The sequence below is a fragment of the Vulpes lagopus genome, chromosome 12 (genome assembly GCF_018345385.1).
Source record: "Vulpes lagopus strain Blue_001 chromosome 12, ASM1834538v1, whole genome shotgun sequence".
NCBI classification, from domain to species: Eukaryota; Metazoa; Chordata; class Mammalia; order Carnivora; family Canidae; genus Vulpes; species Vulpes lagopus.
Window position 1 is genome coordinate 8,418,637 of NC_054835.1, and position 18,597 is coordinate 8,437,233.

At 46.5% G+C, this 18,597-nt stretch overlaps 1 protein-coding gene across 4 annotated transcripts in view; it reads left to right on the forward strand.

Annotated features, from left to right (window-relative positions):
* NUP214 (nucleoporin 214) overlaps positions 1-18,145 on the forward strand; it is a 103,215-nt gene extending 85,070 nt beyond the window's left edge. For 3 of the 4 annotated variants that reach the window (XM_041724983.1, XM_041724984.1, XM_041724987.1), the window contains 6 exons: positions 868-1,021; positions 8,323-8,475; positions 13,170-13,341; positions 15,347-15,486; positions 16,338-16,362; positions 16,874-18,145. In XM_041724983.1, coding sequence (XP_041580917.1) covers positions 868-1,021; positions 8,323-8,475; positions 13,170-13,341; positions 15,347-15,486; positions 16,338-16,362; positions 16,874-16,907 — 678 coding nt within the window. In that variant the 3' untranslated portion in view covers positions 16,908-18,145. The remainder of the gene's footprint in view (positions 1-867; positions 1,022-8,322; positions 8,476-13,169; positions 13,342-15,346; positions 15,487-16,337; positions 16,363-16,873) is intronic. The other variant, XM_041724986.1, reaches the window with a different exon arrangement.
* Positions 18,146-18,597: the final 452 nt, after the last annotated feature.

Here is an 18,597-nt window from a genome sequence, read left to right on the forward strand (position 1 = left end):
GTGGAGCCCAGTGTGGGACTTGAACTCACCACCCTGAGAACAAGACCTTATAAGCTGAGATCAAGAGTCAGACGCTTAACCACCTGAGGGGCACCCCCACATAACCCATTTCTAAAAGTCTGTCTAATTCTACATTATCATCCAAGAAGACATCACATTTAACTAATATTAATGGTCCCTCAAATCTAGCACTGGTCTTTCTTAACGAATTTCCAAACAGAAATAGTGTGTGATGCCTGAGACAGCTTTGAGTCAGCAAGCACCCTAAGTTAGCAGCCTCCTCTAAGCATAAGATTTGCAGACTTGGACAAAATTCAGCCATGGTCATCATTTCAACAATGGAAGCTAATTTGAGCTTATTTCTGCAGTATGGGAAAGTCATTATGAAATAAAAGTACTCAAATTGGGAGAAAAGACAGTGTAAATCACTTTTCATCAGTTGCTGATGAGTTCAGCCAAATACTGGAGGAATCAAAATCAGTCGTGTTCATAATCGTCCAGAAATGTTTTTAAACTTTCTCATTTTGGGGGAATCCTTGAGGGATTGGTTTTCCTGCCCCTGGTATTGTGTCAAGCAGAGACTGCAGGCAGCAGAGCAGATAAACATTCAAAGTTCCCTCCTCCCCTAAATCATGTTTTCAGAGAACTGTGAACATGGAATAGCTTGAGAACTTCTGATTTGTAGGAAGTGCCTGTCCAGAGTCCAGCTTCTTGTGTGGTTGTTAGAGCATCCGTCCCAGAACTAATCAGAGTACTCTTGCTTTTTCCATCTGTCCCAGCTGTGAATGCCTCCTTTCCACGGATGTGGCCTGCCATTTGACGATGACCTCTCATCCTATCTCACTTCCTGCCCCTTTTGTTTTCCAGCAGCCCTCTTCCAGTGGGAGCGTGTTTGGGTCTGGAAACACTGGAAGAGGGGGAGGTTTCTTCAGTGGCCTTGGAGGGAAACCCAGCCAGGATGCAGCCAACAAAAACCCATTCAGCTCAGCCAGCGGGGGCTTTGGATCTGCAGCCACCCCAAGTAAGTTGAGACCATTTTCCCAGTCCCTTGGCCCCATAATGCCATTGTCATCCTTGTGGTGCGAGCAGAGCTTTGGTGACAAGTGTAGAAAGGAAAGAGAAGATCTAGAAGGCCCATTTAACATGGATCAAAGCAGTGTGATCTGTTTTGATTTTGCTTTTCGGTTTTCAGTTTTTTAATGAGATGTCCTGTATAATTATGAAAAGACATCAGAGCTGCAAGGTTAGGATCTGTGCATTGAGTTCCTCCCCTATTCTCTCCCAAGGCCCAGATTGCTCTGTTTTTTGGGATTGAAATGACTTGAAGTGAATGCGAGTGGACAGGCATAAATGAGAGCAGCAGAGCAAGTTGGGTATGCTTGGAGAAGAGCATCTGGATTTTCGTTGTGTCATACTCACTCTGAATTTGCTTTAAAATTCAGCTGCCACAGGGAAATGTTGCCCAAAACTTGAAGCCTTCATTATTTCTCATCTCTTACATTTTTGTCTTACTTTCAAATGAAGCTGTATCGTTCTGCTCTGGCTAATTTTTCAAATTCTTTGTTGATGTGTCTATTCATGGTTGGAAATAAAAGAAATTTGGGGTTTTTTTTTTTAAGTCCTAAAAAAGAAGAAAACTCCACTGCTGATGGAGGCCGATACGGAAAGTTGGGGGCCTGTCATCTTCCTCTCTGCTTCCCTCATTTAACATGCTACCCACGGAACACCTCTCGTCTGCTGTGCCACACAAGATCTTCGCAAATCGGGAGCTAATGTTCTACAGAACAAGACAGATCTTCCTTTACGTTAAGACTTATGCAGTTCAAAGCACAGTTCTCTATTCTGAGTCTCCAGATTCACTGATGAGTTGTTTTGATGTCACTGTCCACCTAAAAAGTATATAAAGAAAGATTATAGTCTAGAGACACAGACTTCTTCACTTGTGAAGGTATATGCTTAGAAATCTTTGCTTCCTGTCTGCCAAGAGGAATTTAGAATCCTAGAATAAAGAGATTGTAGAAATTGAGTCTAGTAGTTTTCAAAAACTACTTCTGCAGATAAACTTCTAAGCAGAATTCTTGATGCTTAGAACAGATAAAAGTAGATGTACTTGGAAGCAAGGGTCAAGAACCAGAGATGCGTCTGGGTGGTTTCCCAGCCTTTTCCCCCAGCTCTTAGCATGGGACTGCAGGGCTTCACGGCACATACTTGGACAATAGGATCCTTGTGTGGCACTCTCCATTTTCCAATGATGAAACAAGCCCCAAATGGTTAGGTGATTTTTTTTTTTTTTTTTTTTTTTTTAAGTCACAAGGCCAGGAAGTGGCAGATCTAGAACTCTACTAGATCATGTATAACGTACAAAACAGCCTCCGGCACAGAAGAACCACTCAGTAACATGCTACTTAGAAATGTGGGTTTCTCCCATAGGTAGGTTACCATCTACAAGATTGTGTTATAAAAAAAAAAGATTGTGTTATAAACCAGTTTTGTTGAAACTTAGGCACATTGTATCCTTTTAAAAACCCCTTTCCTGGGTGCCTGGGTGGCTCAGTTAGTTAAGTGTCTGCCTTCAGTTCAGTTTCAGGATCTTAAGGTCCTAAGTCCTACATCAGGCTCCCTGCACAGTAGGGAGTCTGCTTCTCCTTCTACCCTCCCCCCGCTCCTGTGCACGCTTGCACACACTCTCTCTCTCTCTCTTTCTCTCTCATGCGTGCACTCTCTTTTTCAAATAAATAAATCTTAAAATAAAGAATGAAAAAGTAAAAACCCCTTACCTCCTTGCTGATTCATCCCTTATACCTTACCTGTCAAAGAGTTGCCTTCCCTCAGTGGGGGACTAGAGATGGCTTGCCCTGGCTTGTGGGAGCCAACTGTGCACATATCTCTCCAGTTGTACCCAGTGTACATCATGTTGGAGAGCCTGAACTCCACTGTTATGTGAGTATTTATATGATGGGAATTGGGCAACGCTGCAAGTCAGCTCTGCCCTCCCCTACCCCTAGTCCGTTGTTCACTGGCACACTGTTGTTTCTGATGCTTTAATTCTGCCTTAAAATCAAAGCAGATGCTTTTGTAAGATTATACATTCATGATACCAGACACCTACTGGTCTTTATTTTCCTAAATGTTATTTTTTTTTTTAAACTGGCAGTTTACTTTTATGGCAAGAGAAGTTTCAGGTACCAGAAAGACTTAAACATTATTTTGTTTTTATTTTTTTTAATTTTTTAAAGATTGTGTTTATTCATGAGAGACACACAGAGAGAGGCAGAAACATAGGGAGAGAGAGAAGCGGGCTCCCCATGGGGAGCCCGATGCAGGACTCGATTGCAGGACTCGATTGCAGGACCCTGGGATCCCTCCCTGAGCTGAAAGCAAGACACTCAACCACTGAGCCACCCAGGTGTCCCAACAGTATTTTGTTTTTAAAACTGAAGATAGGAAAAAAAAAAAAAAAAAACAACTGAAGATAGGATTCGATAGTGGAAGGGACAGGAGCCTTTGTAGCCTGAGGACCAAGTGCAGGAGAAGAGGAAAAGCCTTGGAAGAGGAAAAGCTAGAAGTCATCCTGGGACAGGCATTGTCCTCACCAGAACTAAGGCAGCTTTCTGCAAACCATGGGTCACCTCTTTCTTTTTGGGTGACTTGGCAATATTTGGCACTTGGAGCACAACATCTGTCCTAGGCCATATAGATGGTTCTCCGGTTCTCTTCCTGCCTTTCCACTGGTTCCTTTGCTGCTGCTTCTCTCTGTCCTTGGAAGCATGTCCCCCATTGTCCTCTAGGTTATCACAGCAGTCCTCATATCCCCCTCCCTGCTTCCAGCCTCCTCCCCAGGCATCTGGACATTCACACCAAGTAGAGTGTTTTTAACTCTGCTTTGCTTTCACCATTCTCCCTGCACACAACCCCTGGCAGCTTCCCACCTACTTGAAGTCAGCAGTCAGGGCCCTCTGTGAACTGCTCCTGCACTCTTTTCTGTTCTCCTAACATGTTCCCTCTGCTTTGGCCAGGTTGTCTGCTGGCCGACCTTCATACACACGCCCCTCACCCTACTCCCGGCTTCAGGGGCAGGGCTCACCTGCTCCCTCCACTCCACCCACCGAACCTCCCCTTCCTTTAAGGGTGACTGTAAGTCTGCGCCCATGTGCAGCTTGACCTGAGGGTCATAGGGGTCCACAGTGACCTCTCTCTCTCTCTCCGGAATCCCACAGCCCTCGTGTCACCTTCCTTCATGTGATATGAAGTGGAAGAGAATGGATCTTTATGGACCATCTATTATGTGCTAGATGCTCGGTGTAGTTGGGCTAACCATTTCTTACAACAGTACTTTGAGGTGTGGCTTTTCCTGATTTACCAATAAGGAAATAGGTTCAGAGAAGGGTTTTGGACCTACAGAGGTAGCAGCAGTTAGGGGGAGCAGCCAGGGTTTCATCTGAGTATGCTTCCAGAATTCTGATCTACCCTGTTGCCTCCTGAGTTCTTCCTAGCCTTGCAGCGGAGCACAGATCCTCTTCCCAGTGTGTCTTGTCTGACAGCCCTCGGGCTCATTCTCTGTGGCATCGAACACGCTCCCCTGCAGATAGGTATCTGAGCCCAGATTGAGCAACCAGCAGTTTCCCTTGTGACATTCAGGCCCCAGGTCACCCGCTCCTGAAGCTGCCCTCTTTAGCCCTGAGAAATAATTAGACCTCTGCCCTGAATGAGAAAGACAAGCTGGGAATACTGTTGCTTGGAGTTGGCATGTTCTTTATCCAACTCCCACCTTGTAAAGGTTTCTGTTCTCTGTCTTCCCCAGAGACTACCTGAGATACACTGTTAACCCCTGGGGTCACTTAAAATTCAGCACCACTGTACATTGTCACCTGTCAGGACTTACTGCCTCCTCAAGTGTTGTGCTGAGGACACTGGTTAGAACCATTCTCAGCACATTCTATCTGTCCAGAGGCCTGAAAGACATACTTGGGTGAGGATAAAGAAGCCATTTGGGAAGAATCTGTTTGGGCCCGCAAGGCCTCCCTCTACAACTGTTCTGGAAGAAAATGTCTTAGAAAGCATCCTGGATGGGATGCCTGTGTGGCTCAGCGGTTGAGCCGCTGCCTTTGGCTCAGGGCATGATCCCAGGTCTGGAGATTGAGTCCCACATCCGGCTTCCTGCATGTAGCCTGCTTCTTCTGTCTGTGTCTCTGCCTCTCTGTGTCTTTCTTGAATAAATAAATAAAATCTTAAAAAAAAAAAATCCTGTACTAGAGCTTCTTGAGAACCCCCTTCTCAGTGTGTGTGAAATTCTAATTGGTGACTCTAGACCTGCAGAAGGAAATGGGAGCTGGTCTTTGTGATGGTATTTATATCAAATTTATACCAGATATAATTTAACTGAAGTAGGGTTGGCCCCAATGTTGGGTCATGCAAGTGTTTTTTGCCAAATAAAAGGACCCAAGCGGATCCATGTCGTGCCAGCAGGGGGAGGCCCAGAGCAGATGCCACTTGTCCCTGGCCTTGCCTCTCTGGAGAGTAGAAGCCACCAAACAGCTCTGTGACGAAGGGCTCTCTCCGGGCTGCTCTGCCCACAAGTGAAGAGGTATCTTCTACGATGGTATGTTGTTCCAACAACGAAGATACCCTCTTACTTGTATTTCCAGAGCCAGGGACTATGTTATTTTAGAACCACTAAGAGAACCAAGCAGCACGTTGTTGACTGTGGAAACAGAAGCAGATCTCGTTTAATGCCACTTTGCTTCAGAGCAGCTTAAATAAATCCTAAAACGTTTCAACATGTAGAGCTCCTCTTGAGACTGTGAACGAAAACTGTTACAACTTGACTGGTTTAACTCATGATCTTTGCAAAATGAAAAGGATTACTGTTTTTTGCCACTGATCTGCTCTGTGTCTTCTTATGTTGAACACGAGTGGGATGTAGCAGGAGGAGGAGTTAAAGAAATGGGAAGTTTTGTATCCTAAGGAGAGGATCTGCCATCAGCCCAACTGGGCACTCTGCACACGTCAGCTCATCTGATCCTCACCGCAGCCATGTGGACACCCTCTCCCCCCTCATTGTCCCCATTTTATCTCAGAAGAAACTGGGACTTGGGAAGGTGAAGTCCTTGCCCACAGCTACTAGGTAGCCTGAGCCAGGGCTGACTGCAGAACACCTGTGTACTCCACTGTAATGTCCATGAGCATCTTCAGACAGAGGAGTCTCCAAGGTGAAGGGGTAAATCTGCCTAGAAGCTTCTGTGTTCTCTGACTTCAGGCATTTCAGTCTCCCAATATCATCCTGGTAAAATCATTTCACCTCTGTGTCTCAGATTTCTCCAAGAGGAGAGCTAGCCCCAAATCTCGCACTTGACTTGATTGCTATTTGGAATTTTTGCCACATGAGTACTAATGAAGTCGGAAAGTTGCAGTCTCTGTTCCTGAGGTACCAAGTAAAAGGAATGACTGGAGAGCCCGTTTTTCAGCACCATTGTCGAGTGTACTGCCACCGCAAGAATATAATGTGGCCTCTAAGCTAGCTCCCTGACGGAAAGCTCAGGCTGTTCAAGAGGACATTTTTGTAAACTCCACCTACAAGTCCCTCTACAATAGAAGAATGGATAATCCCGTGGTACCATGTATGAGGGTGATGAAAAGGAGCTTGTGCACCCCTCCCACCATCAGTGCCTGGCACACTGCTAGCCAGGAGCTCCAACTACCACCAGGAGTTTTTTGTTTTTTTTGTTTTTTTTTTAAGATTTAATTTATTTATTCATGAGAGACACAAAGAGAGAGGCAGAGACACCGGCAGAGGGAGAAGCAGGCTCCATGCAGGGAGCCCGACGTGGGACTTGATCCTGGGTCTTCAGGATCAGGCCCTGGACTGAAGGTGGCACTAAACCGCTGAGCCACCCGGGCTGCCCACCACCAGGAGTTTCACAGAGCAAATGACCATGTGGTGGCCGGGGGTTCCATGTATTGGTGCCTAGAAATTCAAGGTGGTCATGTCCCTGAGGTAAGCTATTCAGTTCCTGGATTGTAGATCAAGAGCATTGCAACTGCAACTATGAGCAGTCGCATCTCACGCCTGGGTAGGATTGGCAGCAGAGTGAGATGGGGAACCTTGGGATTGACAGGTTCGTGGTGGGACACTTTCATATACCTGGACTTTGAGAGTGAGTTCCTCTCTTCCCCTTCCCTCCATCACCTTCACTGGAAGCACCTAATCAGCTCAGGGCCATACTGGCCTCATATAGATGTTTACACTTCTCACTTGCTAATGTGGCATGTGCCCTGTCACTACCAGGAGCATCAGTTCAGCACCCCACTTACTCCCGTGCCTTTGAACCTTGACCCCATTTCAGGACAGCTTCACCCCACCGCCTTTGGGCTCAAACTTATTTTAACAAAATGCCCACCCAAACATGGTAGCGAAGTGTGAGTTGTCTCTACCTTCTCCCCCCAAAAGGTGAAAGAAAAATTCCTGATGGTGTGCTGTTTGTGTTACCCAAGTGCTCCTATGTGTACAATTTTGGCTACTTGTGCATTACTGGTCAGATTTGCATTTCTTGTAACAGGCAAGACACTTCTTACCCATCTTGGTCTTTAGGAGTTCATTTCCTTTATTCCTTTCATTTTTGGTGTGGATTCAGTGTGTAGAGGGAGTGACCCACCTAGGTAACTATCTGGAAGGTCAAGGGCTTCATTGAACTGCTTAGGAAAAGGAAATCAGACTGGAAGTCTTGCTACCTCTTACATTCTTCATAATATCTTTAGTTCCACCCCAGATCAGAGTTAGGAGCATTGTGGTTTTTCTTGTTTTGCTGCCATTCCTTGAGGAGATCCGGCAACAGCCAAGAGGCCCAACCTGACGATAAAATCGGGAAGCTGGTAGCCATTAAGCATGGTTTGGATTTGCTCTGACTTTTTTTTCCTCTAGCTCTACAAAACGTGAAGTTGGTTTTCATGGGAGGAGATGAATGAAAGCAAGCCCTATTCTTCAGGAGAAAACAGTCTCATGGGAAGCTGGTAGAGAGACCTGATCCCCATGGGGGTACAGATGCGTTTCTGCAAAGGAGCCTCTTTGCTGGGCCTGTTGCAGCACCCCCCTCCCTGGAAGGTGTTCCCCTAGAATCCAGAGTCTGGGCTCCCAGAGATTAAGAATTTGTTATTAACATGTGGGCAAATCAGAGAAGGTACTCACTACAGCCCAGCTCCCTTGAGTCCCAGACTTGTCATTTGCTTCTCCTCAAACACCTAGCTGCAGTTTTTTTTTTCTGTTCCAAGTAGATAAGGACATTTTTCTACCTCTGACCTCCCTCAACATGTTCCTCCTTTCTTTAGATACCTCTAATCTATTCGGAAACAGTGGGGCCAAGACATTTGGTGGATTTGCCAGCTCATCGTTTGGGGAGCAGAAACCTGCAGGCACTTTCAGCTCTGGAGGAGGAAGTGTGGCATCCCAAGGCTTTGGGTTCTCTACTCCAAATAAAACAGGTACTCTGATACTTAATAGCTGTGGTGATTTTTAGATGTGTATTTACATATGCATGGACACCTGGAAGGAGATATCTCTAGGGTGGCTCTCAAGGGAGTAGGATTGAGTATGGATGAAGTGACTTTTCCTCCCTAATTCATTTTTATAATTACTGAGCATCTGTTGTGTTCCTAACACTGTTCTAGGTCTCCTGAGACATGCCCAAAGCAAGAATGTAAATATGTAGCAAGTGCAGAGCAACCAAAGTAGGAGAACATACAAGACAGTGATAACTAAAATATAAACAAGAAAGCACCCAAGTCACAGAATAGCTTGGGTCCCATTCCAGGTCATGGGCAAGACAGATGATCTGCTTAGTTTTGGGGTCTATTTCATTTGTTCTCTTTCTCAAAACTTTTTTTTTTTTTTTAGCATAACATACATAAGTGTATTACATATACACATACAACATCCACTTACTGCAAGTATACAGCGTAGTTACTTCTCACAGAACACACCAGTGGACTCCAGAGTAAAGGGCATCGCTAGCACTACTTCTTATCCCAGCATTACTTTTAAAGTATATCTTTGTGAACTGTGTGACTTTCTATATCATATACTACATTTGTAATTTCAGAATTTAAGGAACAGTACATATGTAGATAAAAAAACACTTCATTTCTGTCAACTGCCTTTCTGTCCTCTTTCTGTCTCAGATCTTCAGAGGGTCTGCATTCCTGCCCCTGTTGCATGGAAAATTGTGTCAAAAGATTTTTTTTTCCCCAAAAAAGATCAGTGGCAGAGTGGGGGAGGATGTTTGCAGAGAAAGGAGTTTTTTAAAGCAGACTCCCCAAGGGTGAGTGGTCAGGATGCTTGTTCATTGTGTGTATGGTAGACTAAAATTATGTGAGTTCGAGAGGAAGGACCCTACCAAGGACCAGATGCATAGGTGGCTCTGACATAGGACCATCCCACATTCCATGCCTGGAATCCCACCTTCTGGAACCTAAATTGCTGTGGTTTCCATACATCGTGCTCCCATTACTCAGACCTGTGGCTTGGGTGGGTTAGTCTTTGGTTGCAGTGTTTGATTCTTCCTAGAACTTAAAATGCACTAGACATGAGCATCGCAGCTTTATTTTAGCCCCACCCTTCCTCACAGTGAATGATTTAAAAATGAAAAAGCTACAAAGCTCTGAGTCCTAGTTAACAAAGCAGACATTTGACTGAGAAATTTTAATCCATTAATCATCAAGGCGTCTTTTTTTTTTTAAGGAGCTGGATAATTTTTTTTTTTTAATTCAAGTGTTTTTCGTATATGTCGTTCTTATTCTGAAATCAGGTCCCAGTTGACTTTGAGAATCTTATGCTTTTATTTTTTTAATCTTAGAGAAAATATATTCTACCTTTCCGAATATTTTTCCTGTTTTTTTGCCCTGTGAAAGGCCTCAGACTGAAGACTCCAACAGAGAAAGCTACAGGGATGAATGAACTGGTAGCAACAGAGGTGACACTAAGGGTAGAGGAAGCCCATGTCCCCTGTGCTTCTGGCACTTTGGCTCTCCCTGCAGGACTTAATGGCAGTTTTCGGGGGGCTTCTGGTGTAGATGGAGGTGCTAGAGTCTTGAGCATAAGGAAAGGCTGCTTTAAATAAAGGAGTCATCCTTCTTGCCCAGGCAATACAAATGCCTAAGACATCACAGTTGGCATTTTGCTTTAAGACAGATTTTAGATGGATCATTTTGATGGGTCTTTGAAAAATTCCAAAAGTGTCCATCCTCCCTCAGTACAATTACCTTAGGAAATAATAGTGCTGGAAATTACTTGTGAGGGCAACAGAGGTGGGCCCAGACCACCGTTCCCAGCCTGTCAGGCTCACTCCATTGCCCTGTTGCTGGGGTTGCGGTGGAGAGAGGCAGGGTGACACATGCAGTTCAGTGGTAGGTGCTCTCTTGAGTCACACAGCCCTTGCTTCAGTCCCAGGACTGCCACCATCAGCTGGCTGATCTCAGGCAAATAACATATTCTCTGAGCCTGTTTCCTCCCCTGCAAGACAGGGACTCCAGGCTTATTGGGAGAATTAAGGCAAAGTGTTGTGTAACACCTGGCACTATACTTGGCATACAGAGGGCCCTCAGTAAGTCAGGTGTTTTATTATCATTGATTATTAGCAAATTTCTGTTTCTTCTGGAGAAGAAAATCATGAAAATATGGCATCTAATACAGTCGAACCCTTCCTAGCATCAGTAGTGAGTTGCCTAGATCCAAAAAATAATAGAGTGATCATTTTCCTCCTGTTTCACTTAGCTATGACCCAGGTTTGTTGTTTGGGGGCATTGTGTGTATGTGGTATGTGTGTTATATGTGTATGTGGGGGCGGTGTATGTGGTATATCTGTATGTGGGGGGTGTAAATGAGGGGTATATGTATGTGTGTATGTGGTGTCAGTTTGTATGTGGTTTTTATGTGTTATATATGTGATATATGTATCTGTGATATGTGATGTATATGGTGTGTATTGTGTGTCTGGTGTGGGAGGTTGTATATGTTGTGTGTGTGTGTCTGTGGTATGTGGGGGGGTGTATATGTGGTATGTGTGGTTGTGTCTGGTATGTGTTGCATGGGGGGGTTATATATGTGATGTGTGTCTGGTGTGTGTGTATGTATGTGTGATATGTGTGTGGTGTGTGTCTGGTGTTTGGGGGGTGTGTCTGTGGTGTGTATGGGATGTATAAGGGGTGTGTATGTGGCATATGGGGGTGTGGTGTGTGTGTGTGATATGTGATTGTGTGTGTGGTGGGTGTGCATATGGGGGTGGGGAGGGCGTGCGTTTGTGTGTGTGTGTGTGTGTGTGTGTGTGTGTGTGTGTGTGTGTGTGTCTCACCTCCTCTCCCCAGTCCAGTTTTTTTTCTGTATCATTGTGACTTCTCTTATTTCACTCACCCTCCACCAAGAAGTCAGAGTAATATTGTGTGCAAGGTACCAGGTACAGCTGTGTGTGTCTAGGAAGAAAATGTAACTAGATCTATGATCGGTCCTAAATAATTCAACTGCAAGGGTTTTTTAGCACTTTTTTTTTTTCCACTCTCTTATATTTGTAACCCAACAGTCTCCATTATCATGGCTTGGAATTTCACTCATGGTTTGAAAATCTAGAATGTTAACCCAAACATGAGCCTTAGCAAAAAGTATCTTCACTAGGAATGATAAGTAAGCACAGGAGTGAATCACAACAAATAATGAAAGAATTCAGCTAATAGCTTTTCCTGCCCAGAGCTTGATCTTTCCTGATTCAGGTAGCAGAAGTTTGCAGTGTGATTGTGCTTACATAAGAAGGCCTGACTCCTGCCTTTGGCCCAGGGTGCGATCCTGGAGTCCCGGGATCAAGTCCCGTGTCGGGCTCTCAGCATGGAGCTTGCTTCTCCCTCCTCTTGTGTCTGCCTCTCTCTCTCTCTGTGTCTATCATGAATAAATAAATAAATAAATCTTAAAAAAAAAAAAAAAAAAAGAAGGCCTGATACATGCCTCTGATGGCAGGACTCACTTTCCACAAAGTGCAAGAAGAGTGTCCTTGGCCCCTCTTTCGTTGCTCCGAGGCCACTGTCATCCCCTTTAGCACATTAGCTCCTTAGGCCAGCACTCATTTTAAGAAATACTCTGTTCTAGAGCACCTTTCTTTTACCAGTTTATTCCATTCTGTTCAACAGACACTCACTGAGGTTCTCAGCTCATAGCCTAAAATAAGGTACACAGTATCTTGGGGTTGGGAACCCTCTCCAGAGCAGAAGGAATATTCAGGGAAGGACAGTCCATCTCCCCGCCCAGCATGCATCTCCGCCAATCCAAGGGGGCCAACTCGGAGCACCTGCCCTTCCGCACGGTGGCCTGCGCATGTGCCAGCCCCCCAGCCCCCGTTCAGCAGTCAGGGACTCCAATGGCTCTCCTCAGGGCTGATTGATTGTTTTATCACATTTATCCAGCAGCCTTCCTCCAGAGAGGAAATTCAGTGTGCTTTTTTATTGAGAAGTTGCTCCTGACTGCAGAGAGAAAGCATTTTTAAGAAATTTTTCTGTGCAGAGAGACTGTGGAGAGATGTAAGAGCCATAAGGCTTTAAATAAATAAAAAGCCCCTGGCTGAGCACCAGTGCCGTGTGCCTCTCCATCTCTTCTGTAACCCAGTTCATAGGTTCTCCCCAAGAGGAGACTTTGAGGCTCTAGCTTTAGAATGTGGATTTTCATGAAGCTAGAAGCCCTACCTGAGTCGTGATAGTAACAACATCTGTCATCTTTGACAGCCGGGCAGGGACCAGAGTTTTCCAGAATGCTTTTTCAGTGAGAAGTCTCAGAACCACGTGGTCGGGCTGGGAAGGGGTCAGAAATGCACCAGGCTGGTTCTTGGTGACGATCTGATTCCACGAGACTGGGAGCTGACACATCCACCTTGCCCATGGGAGGGATCGAGGGTCTCATAGACAAACAAGGGTCTGCTGGATTCTTAGAGCTCCACGGAGCTCCCCTGGTGGACCCCACCCTTCTGCTAGAAGTGGAGGGGGTGGTTTGGTACTTAGAAGTCACGGTTATTTTAATTTGAATTTCTAACCTGTTTTCCCCTTTTTCCTTCCTCTTTTGATTTGGTTTCTCACCACTTATTGTCTTCTCTTCCTGTCTCCTTTCTTTTTCCCTGTTTCTGTTTGTTTGCCTCTGTTTTGCTCAGGTGGCTTCGGTGCTGCTCCAGTGTTTGGCAGCCCTCCTACTTTTGGGGGATCCCCTGGGTTTGGAGGGGTGCCAGCATTCGGTTCAGCCCCAGCCTTTACAAGCCCTCTGGGCTCGACGGGAGGCAAAGTGTTCGGAGAGGGTACTGCGGCTGCCAGCGCAGGAGGATTCGGGTAAGCCCCCCCGGGGATGGACCTGGGGACGGCCGAGAAAGCACTGGGGCCCAGCATGCCCATTTTGGCAGGACAGTTCTTGCATTTTCCCTACTCTTGACTGAGCTGAAGCCCGCCTCCCTCAAAATCAGCAAACAAGTCAGTCCAGGAAGCCTCTTCCTTCTCTGGGAAGGCTCATTTCTTCTAAGCTAGACACTGTCGAGTAGGCGAGTGGATGCGAGCTGTGTTGCCATTAGCCAAAAACATAGAGTACTGGTTGGCAGGCCCTGTTCTGGTGGAACTAAAGGATGATATAAGGAAGAAAAACAGTCCCATCCTAGCTTCTTTATAGCCAGGCCTGCCCCTTGTTTGGTGATTTCTGTTAGGGAGTTCAAGGTGAATAGTTTTCACCACATTCTTTCTTCATGGGACTGTGGTGTCGTCCGACCCATTGTCCTTGAACAAACCATCCCTTGTGTCCTTTGTTCCACTCCATACCCCCAGAGTGTGTGTGTGGGTCCCAGTCCCGTGGGCCAGCTTCCACACTGGGCACTAACTGGGCACCCCACACATTTCAGAGTCTCAGCGACAGCTTAGCTCTCAGAGCTGCTTTTTTACTGCCTTGTGCACATCCTCACTTGAAAATGCCATATTAGGGATTTGCTTTTAAGGGCCCCAGAAATTCAGTCTCGTTGCCAAAACCCCAAGGAGAAAATAAATAGCCTTCACCGCACCACAAAGTCCCAATAAAATATATGTGGTGATGACTACAAAGTGCCTCATTCAAAGGACATATGAGTGTCTGAAATCAGCATCTGGTGGACCTTGTCCTGGCACTGGGCACAAGACTCAGGATGCTTAAAGCTCAAGACATGGGAAGGGGATGAGGGCTTTGTTTGGGGGAATTGTCGGGATACTTGGGGTGAATCTTAAAGACAAGGTGATAGCATCTTTATCTTGAAAGTAAACTAAAGTATGTTTTAACTCATATGCCCTCCCCCCATATCATGAAAGATATTGGTGTGGAAATGCTGGCAAATTTCCAGAAAGTGAGTGAGTTGATAGATTGCTTCCTGGATTTCATGTAGAAACTAATGATTCCTTTAAGTTTCCCCCCAGAAACCCCAAGAATTAAAATTAAGAAAAGCTTTTAAAGGAGAGTTTGGACCAACTTAAACCAATATTCTTGGCAGGTTCCAACAGACACTGATGTCTCCAGTGGCCGCCCAGCACAGGGTACTGCAGAGTTGGAGGATTTGGGGTTGACTAGGAATCTTGAGGTTTTATTTATTTATCTGAAACCTGCTATTTTCTTTACTAGTAGAAAAGTATCATATTCTGCCTTGGGAGGTTAGCTCACCCACACAAATCCTGACGACTGGTTAGTTCCATTTTGTCAAAGAGGCTGACAAGTACTGACTCTGTTATGAGGTGACTCTGTCACCTTTTTCCAGGTCCATGTCTGCCCCTGGCCAACATCTGAGGAGCTCCCACTGTTCCTGGGAGGCCCGGAGCAGGAGTAGGAATAGAGCAGGACCAGTCAGGACCACCCCAAGGGTCTGCTTTCAGAAGACCCATCACCTTGTTGTGAAAAGTCCATAGAATCAAGATCCAGAAAGAAGCTAAAGACAAATAACTAGAAGAAGAAGGTTGTTGATAAACAAGAAACTAAAATGATGGGATGAAATCCAAGAACTATTGAAATCCAAGAACTATTGGAGATAGAGGAAAAACTGTAGTGCTGCTCCATTTCCAGATAACCTGGAATTTCCAGACAGTGGAGAAAAGCTAAAACCCTGGACCATTTGGCTTTTGTATTGTGTTCCTGTTGTCTTCCTTCCCAAAGCTGAGATTTGCTCTGGGCTCTAGCCTGTCACTTCTGAGAGACCACTAGTCTAAACCAAGCACGTCCCCTCAATTTGTGTATCGTGCAGCCTGAGGCCTGCCAGAGCAGGCCTGAGACTTCTGGACAGCAGGTGCCAACGTGGCCACACTAACCACCATCTGCTTTCTCACTGGAACCCAGGTTTGGGAGCAGCAGCAATACCACATCCTTTGGCACCCTCGCAAGTCAGAACGCTCCGACTTTCGGATCACTGTCCCAACAGACTTCTGGTTTTGGGACCCAGAGTGGGGGATTCTCTGGCTTTGGATCCAGCACAGGAGGTAGGCGGCCAGAACTGTTCCCTCACTGTAATCCCTCCTGCATTCTCCTTAATAAATGCCCCCCACCTCTCTGCACACCCTGCCCCCCACCCAAGAATTGAGTGGTTTTTACCTGACAATTATGTTTAGTATTTTAAAGGCTGAAAGTGGGTGAAAAACAAAATGTTCTTTTTAGGCTTTAATTAGACATGTAATGTGCCATTTCTTACCAAAGAAAAAAATGACTGCCTTGATTTTCTCTCAAGACAAGAACCCATAATAATAATCGCCTTACTAGATCTTGGTTTAAAAATCCAAGGTGGCAAATGCCAAAGATAAGATGTAAAGACTGGACAAAATGATTTGTTGAACCCACGCTTCTTCAGATAGTGGAATACGTATGTTCTTCTGGTTTTATTTCTGCAACATTTATGAGGTGCAGAAGTGAGGCATCGTTGTTACTTTACAAATGAAAAAAAAAAAATCCCCCTCGGGGCCCATTTGGACAAAGGGCCAAAGGGCAAGCCACAGAACCAGGCCTAGTACCCAAGTGTCTTGCTTCTCCAAGCAGCAGCAAGTGAATGGGAAAAGGAAACCATGGTTTCCTAATGAAAGGGGTCCGTGTGGCCCCAGAGCAGCTGAGTGGGAGGCGCCATGCCAGGGACCCACAGCCCACACTGGCCGTGGGGAAGAGAAGAACCTTGAAATGCCAGGAAGGCTCCTCACCTCTTCCCCACCCCCACCCTCCCCTGGCCTTCAGATGGGGGGCAACAGGGCTCTGTAGAGAGGGACGAGGTGGGGCCCGGGACCGCACCTCCGCCTCTTGAGTGCATGTGTGCATGCACTCACTTCACCCTTCCCATCTTTTTTAGGATTCAGCTTTGGATCATCTAACTCGTAAGTATCCACCTCCAGTTTGCAGCCATTAAATAAGGAGGGAAGAGTGTGTGGTATGTGAAAATATTACACTACTAACATTTGCTCTATTTGTATATTTGTATCTGTTTTTCCTGCTTTGTAAGCTTGTCCTAGAAGCATGGGGGTTCAGCAGCAGGTTTTGGGTTTCGTGAACCTCCTGATCTCAGCAGGAATGTAGCAGGAGGTGCCAGGCCTGGCCTCCTCAGGGGCCACACATAAGAGAGAGGAGTATGCCTTCCGATGAGCAAGGACTGGAGGGAGGGCAGGACCCGAGAGATGCTGTTCCCTAATTCCCTGTTAGTGTCTCAGGAGCTTCGTGCTGCCTACGGGCCTCCAGTCTTATATTTTGATCCTAGCTCTGTGCTTCTGTGAGGAATCCTATGACATTAAAAATTCAGAGTCCTGAACTTGGACCTCAGGCAGTTGCATGAGCCTCGGAGCCCTTCCTCAGCAGGCACTGACCTGCCTCTCTCCCGGTGCTTCCTTACAGGTCTGTCCAGGGCTTTGGTGGCTGGAGAAGTTGAGTGGGTGTCCGTGTTCCTTTCCGATCCTGAGACCAACCACGTTCTCAGCTCCTCTTCACTGAGCCACACTGGAGCAGTCCTCCACGTGGACATTCGCACTGAAACACACACCCAGACAGAAACAGCAGAAACCAAAACTCTTGAGATGCTTGATCGCTTGTTTATTTCTTTTCTATTTCATGTTGGTTATTATGGGTGCCCTCTCCCCACCGCCCCCCTCCCCACTATTAAACTCTGGTCCGTTTCCATGCTGAATATATGTGGGTTTTGTCAGGTCACAGCCTGGGAGAGGGGTTTCCTCATTGCTGTGGCTCTGAGAAAACTTCCCAGCCTCCGACCAGCCAGCCATGGATGTATCTTCAAGATTGGCACCAGAAGTCAGCAGCATCGGAGATGGATGCACGAAGAGGGTGGGTGGAAGCTTCTCCTATGACACCGACTCTCCTCGAGCCTTGGCCCTTGCCTACAGAAGAGACTGAGTGCTGGCCAGCAACCTTTGTGAGGCCATAACTTGGGTATCTCCTTTTCGTGTTCTTGCTCCTGTGGGACATCCGGACCCTGGAGACACCAGCCTTGTGATTGGGTGAAGGGCAGGGAACTCCCTTGTGCGGGCATTAGCCGAGTCAGAAGAGCTCGTGGCACCTGAAATCAAAGTGCAGGCAGCCATGAGGCGAGCGTGGAAAACAGGCCAGTGCATGCTGATAACAAGGACACTGCCCTTGGACCAGCCCCGTCAGCTCATCTTGTCGAGGTGGCTCTGGGTGCTTGTGTCCCGCAGCTGATTTCTTTGACTCTGGAGAAGAGCGCCTTTATCTCCAGTGACAGTGACATCGGTCACCCCGCCTGGTCCGCTGTCTGTTAACCACAGTGCAGATAACCCCAGGACAGGCCTGCAGTTGAGACGATGCTGCTGTCACTGACACTGTGGCCACGTGTTTGCCAGGATGGAAGAGGGGCCCCAACTTCAGTCTTATCAAAGTGTGTGAAATGCCGTATCTTTTGGGTCTGGGCATGTTTTACTTCTCAGGCCTATGGTGTCCTAGGCATTTGCTGACAAACAAGAACTGCTTCACATCTAAAGCAGACAGGAGGATTTGTCGTCTTTCAGGCCAGGATGCGACCGACCGTGCGTTGGCTCGGGTCACAGCAGGGGAGGGTCAGGAAGGATTGTTCAGAGTTTTACATATTGGAAAGTTCTATTTTAAAATGTTTTAATAAAAGTTTTCCATGTGATTGAATCTGTCACGTTACAGCCAGTGTGATTTCACTGGTTCGGTCAGCCTGTTGGGGTTGGTGGGCGTGGGTGCAGTGCCCCTGCATCACCGTCACCACCTGCTCTGCTGATCCTGCCCTGAGAGGTTCTGTGTGAAGTAAAGGCCCTTGAGCCCCAGGCCTTCAGACTGTGATTCAGTAGGCCTGAAATTGGGCCTGAACACCCCAGGGTGTTGAGCTCAGTGGCTCTTGGGGCCCTCAGAAGAGGAGTGTCATCATGCAGCACTGTTGGGTTCCAGGAACCCCAAACCAGAATTAGGTCCCCGGTGCCCCCTGGGTGATGATGTATCCTGCTCCCATTGTGGCCTAGGAAGAGTAGGGGCTATCTGTGCCTCTCTCAGCTTTGATCTGAGTTCTTTAACACGTACTCGTTTGGGACCTTGTGGAATGAAAGAATATCCCGCCACCACCCCCATCC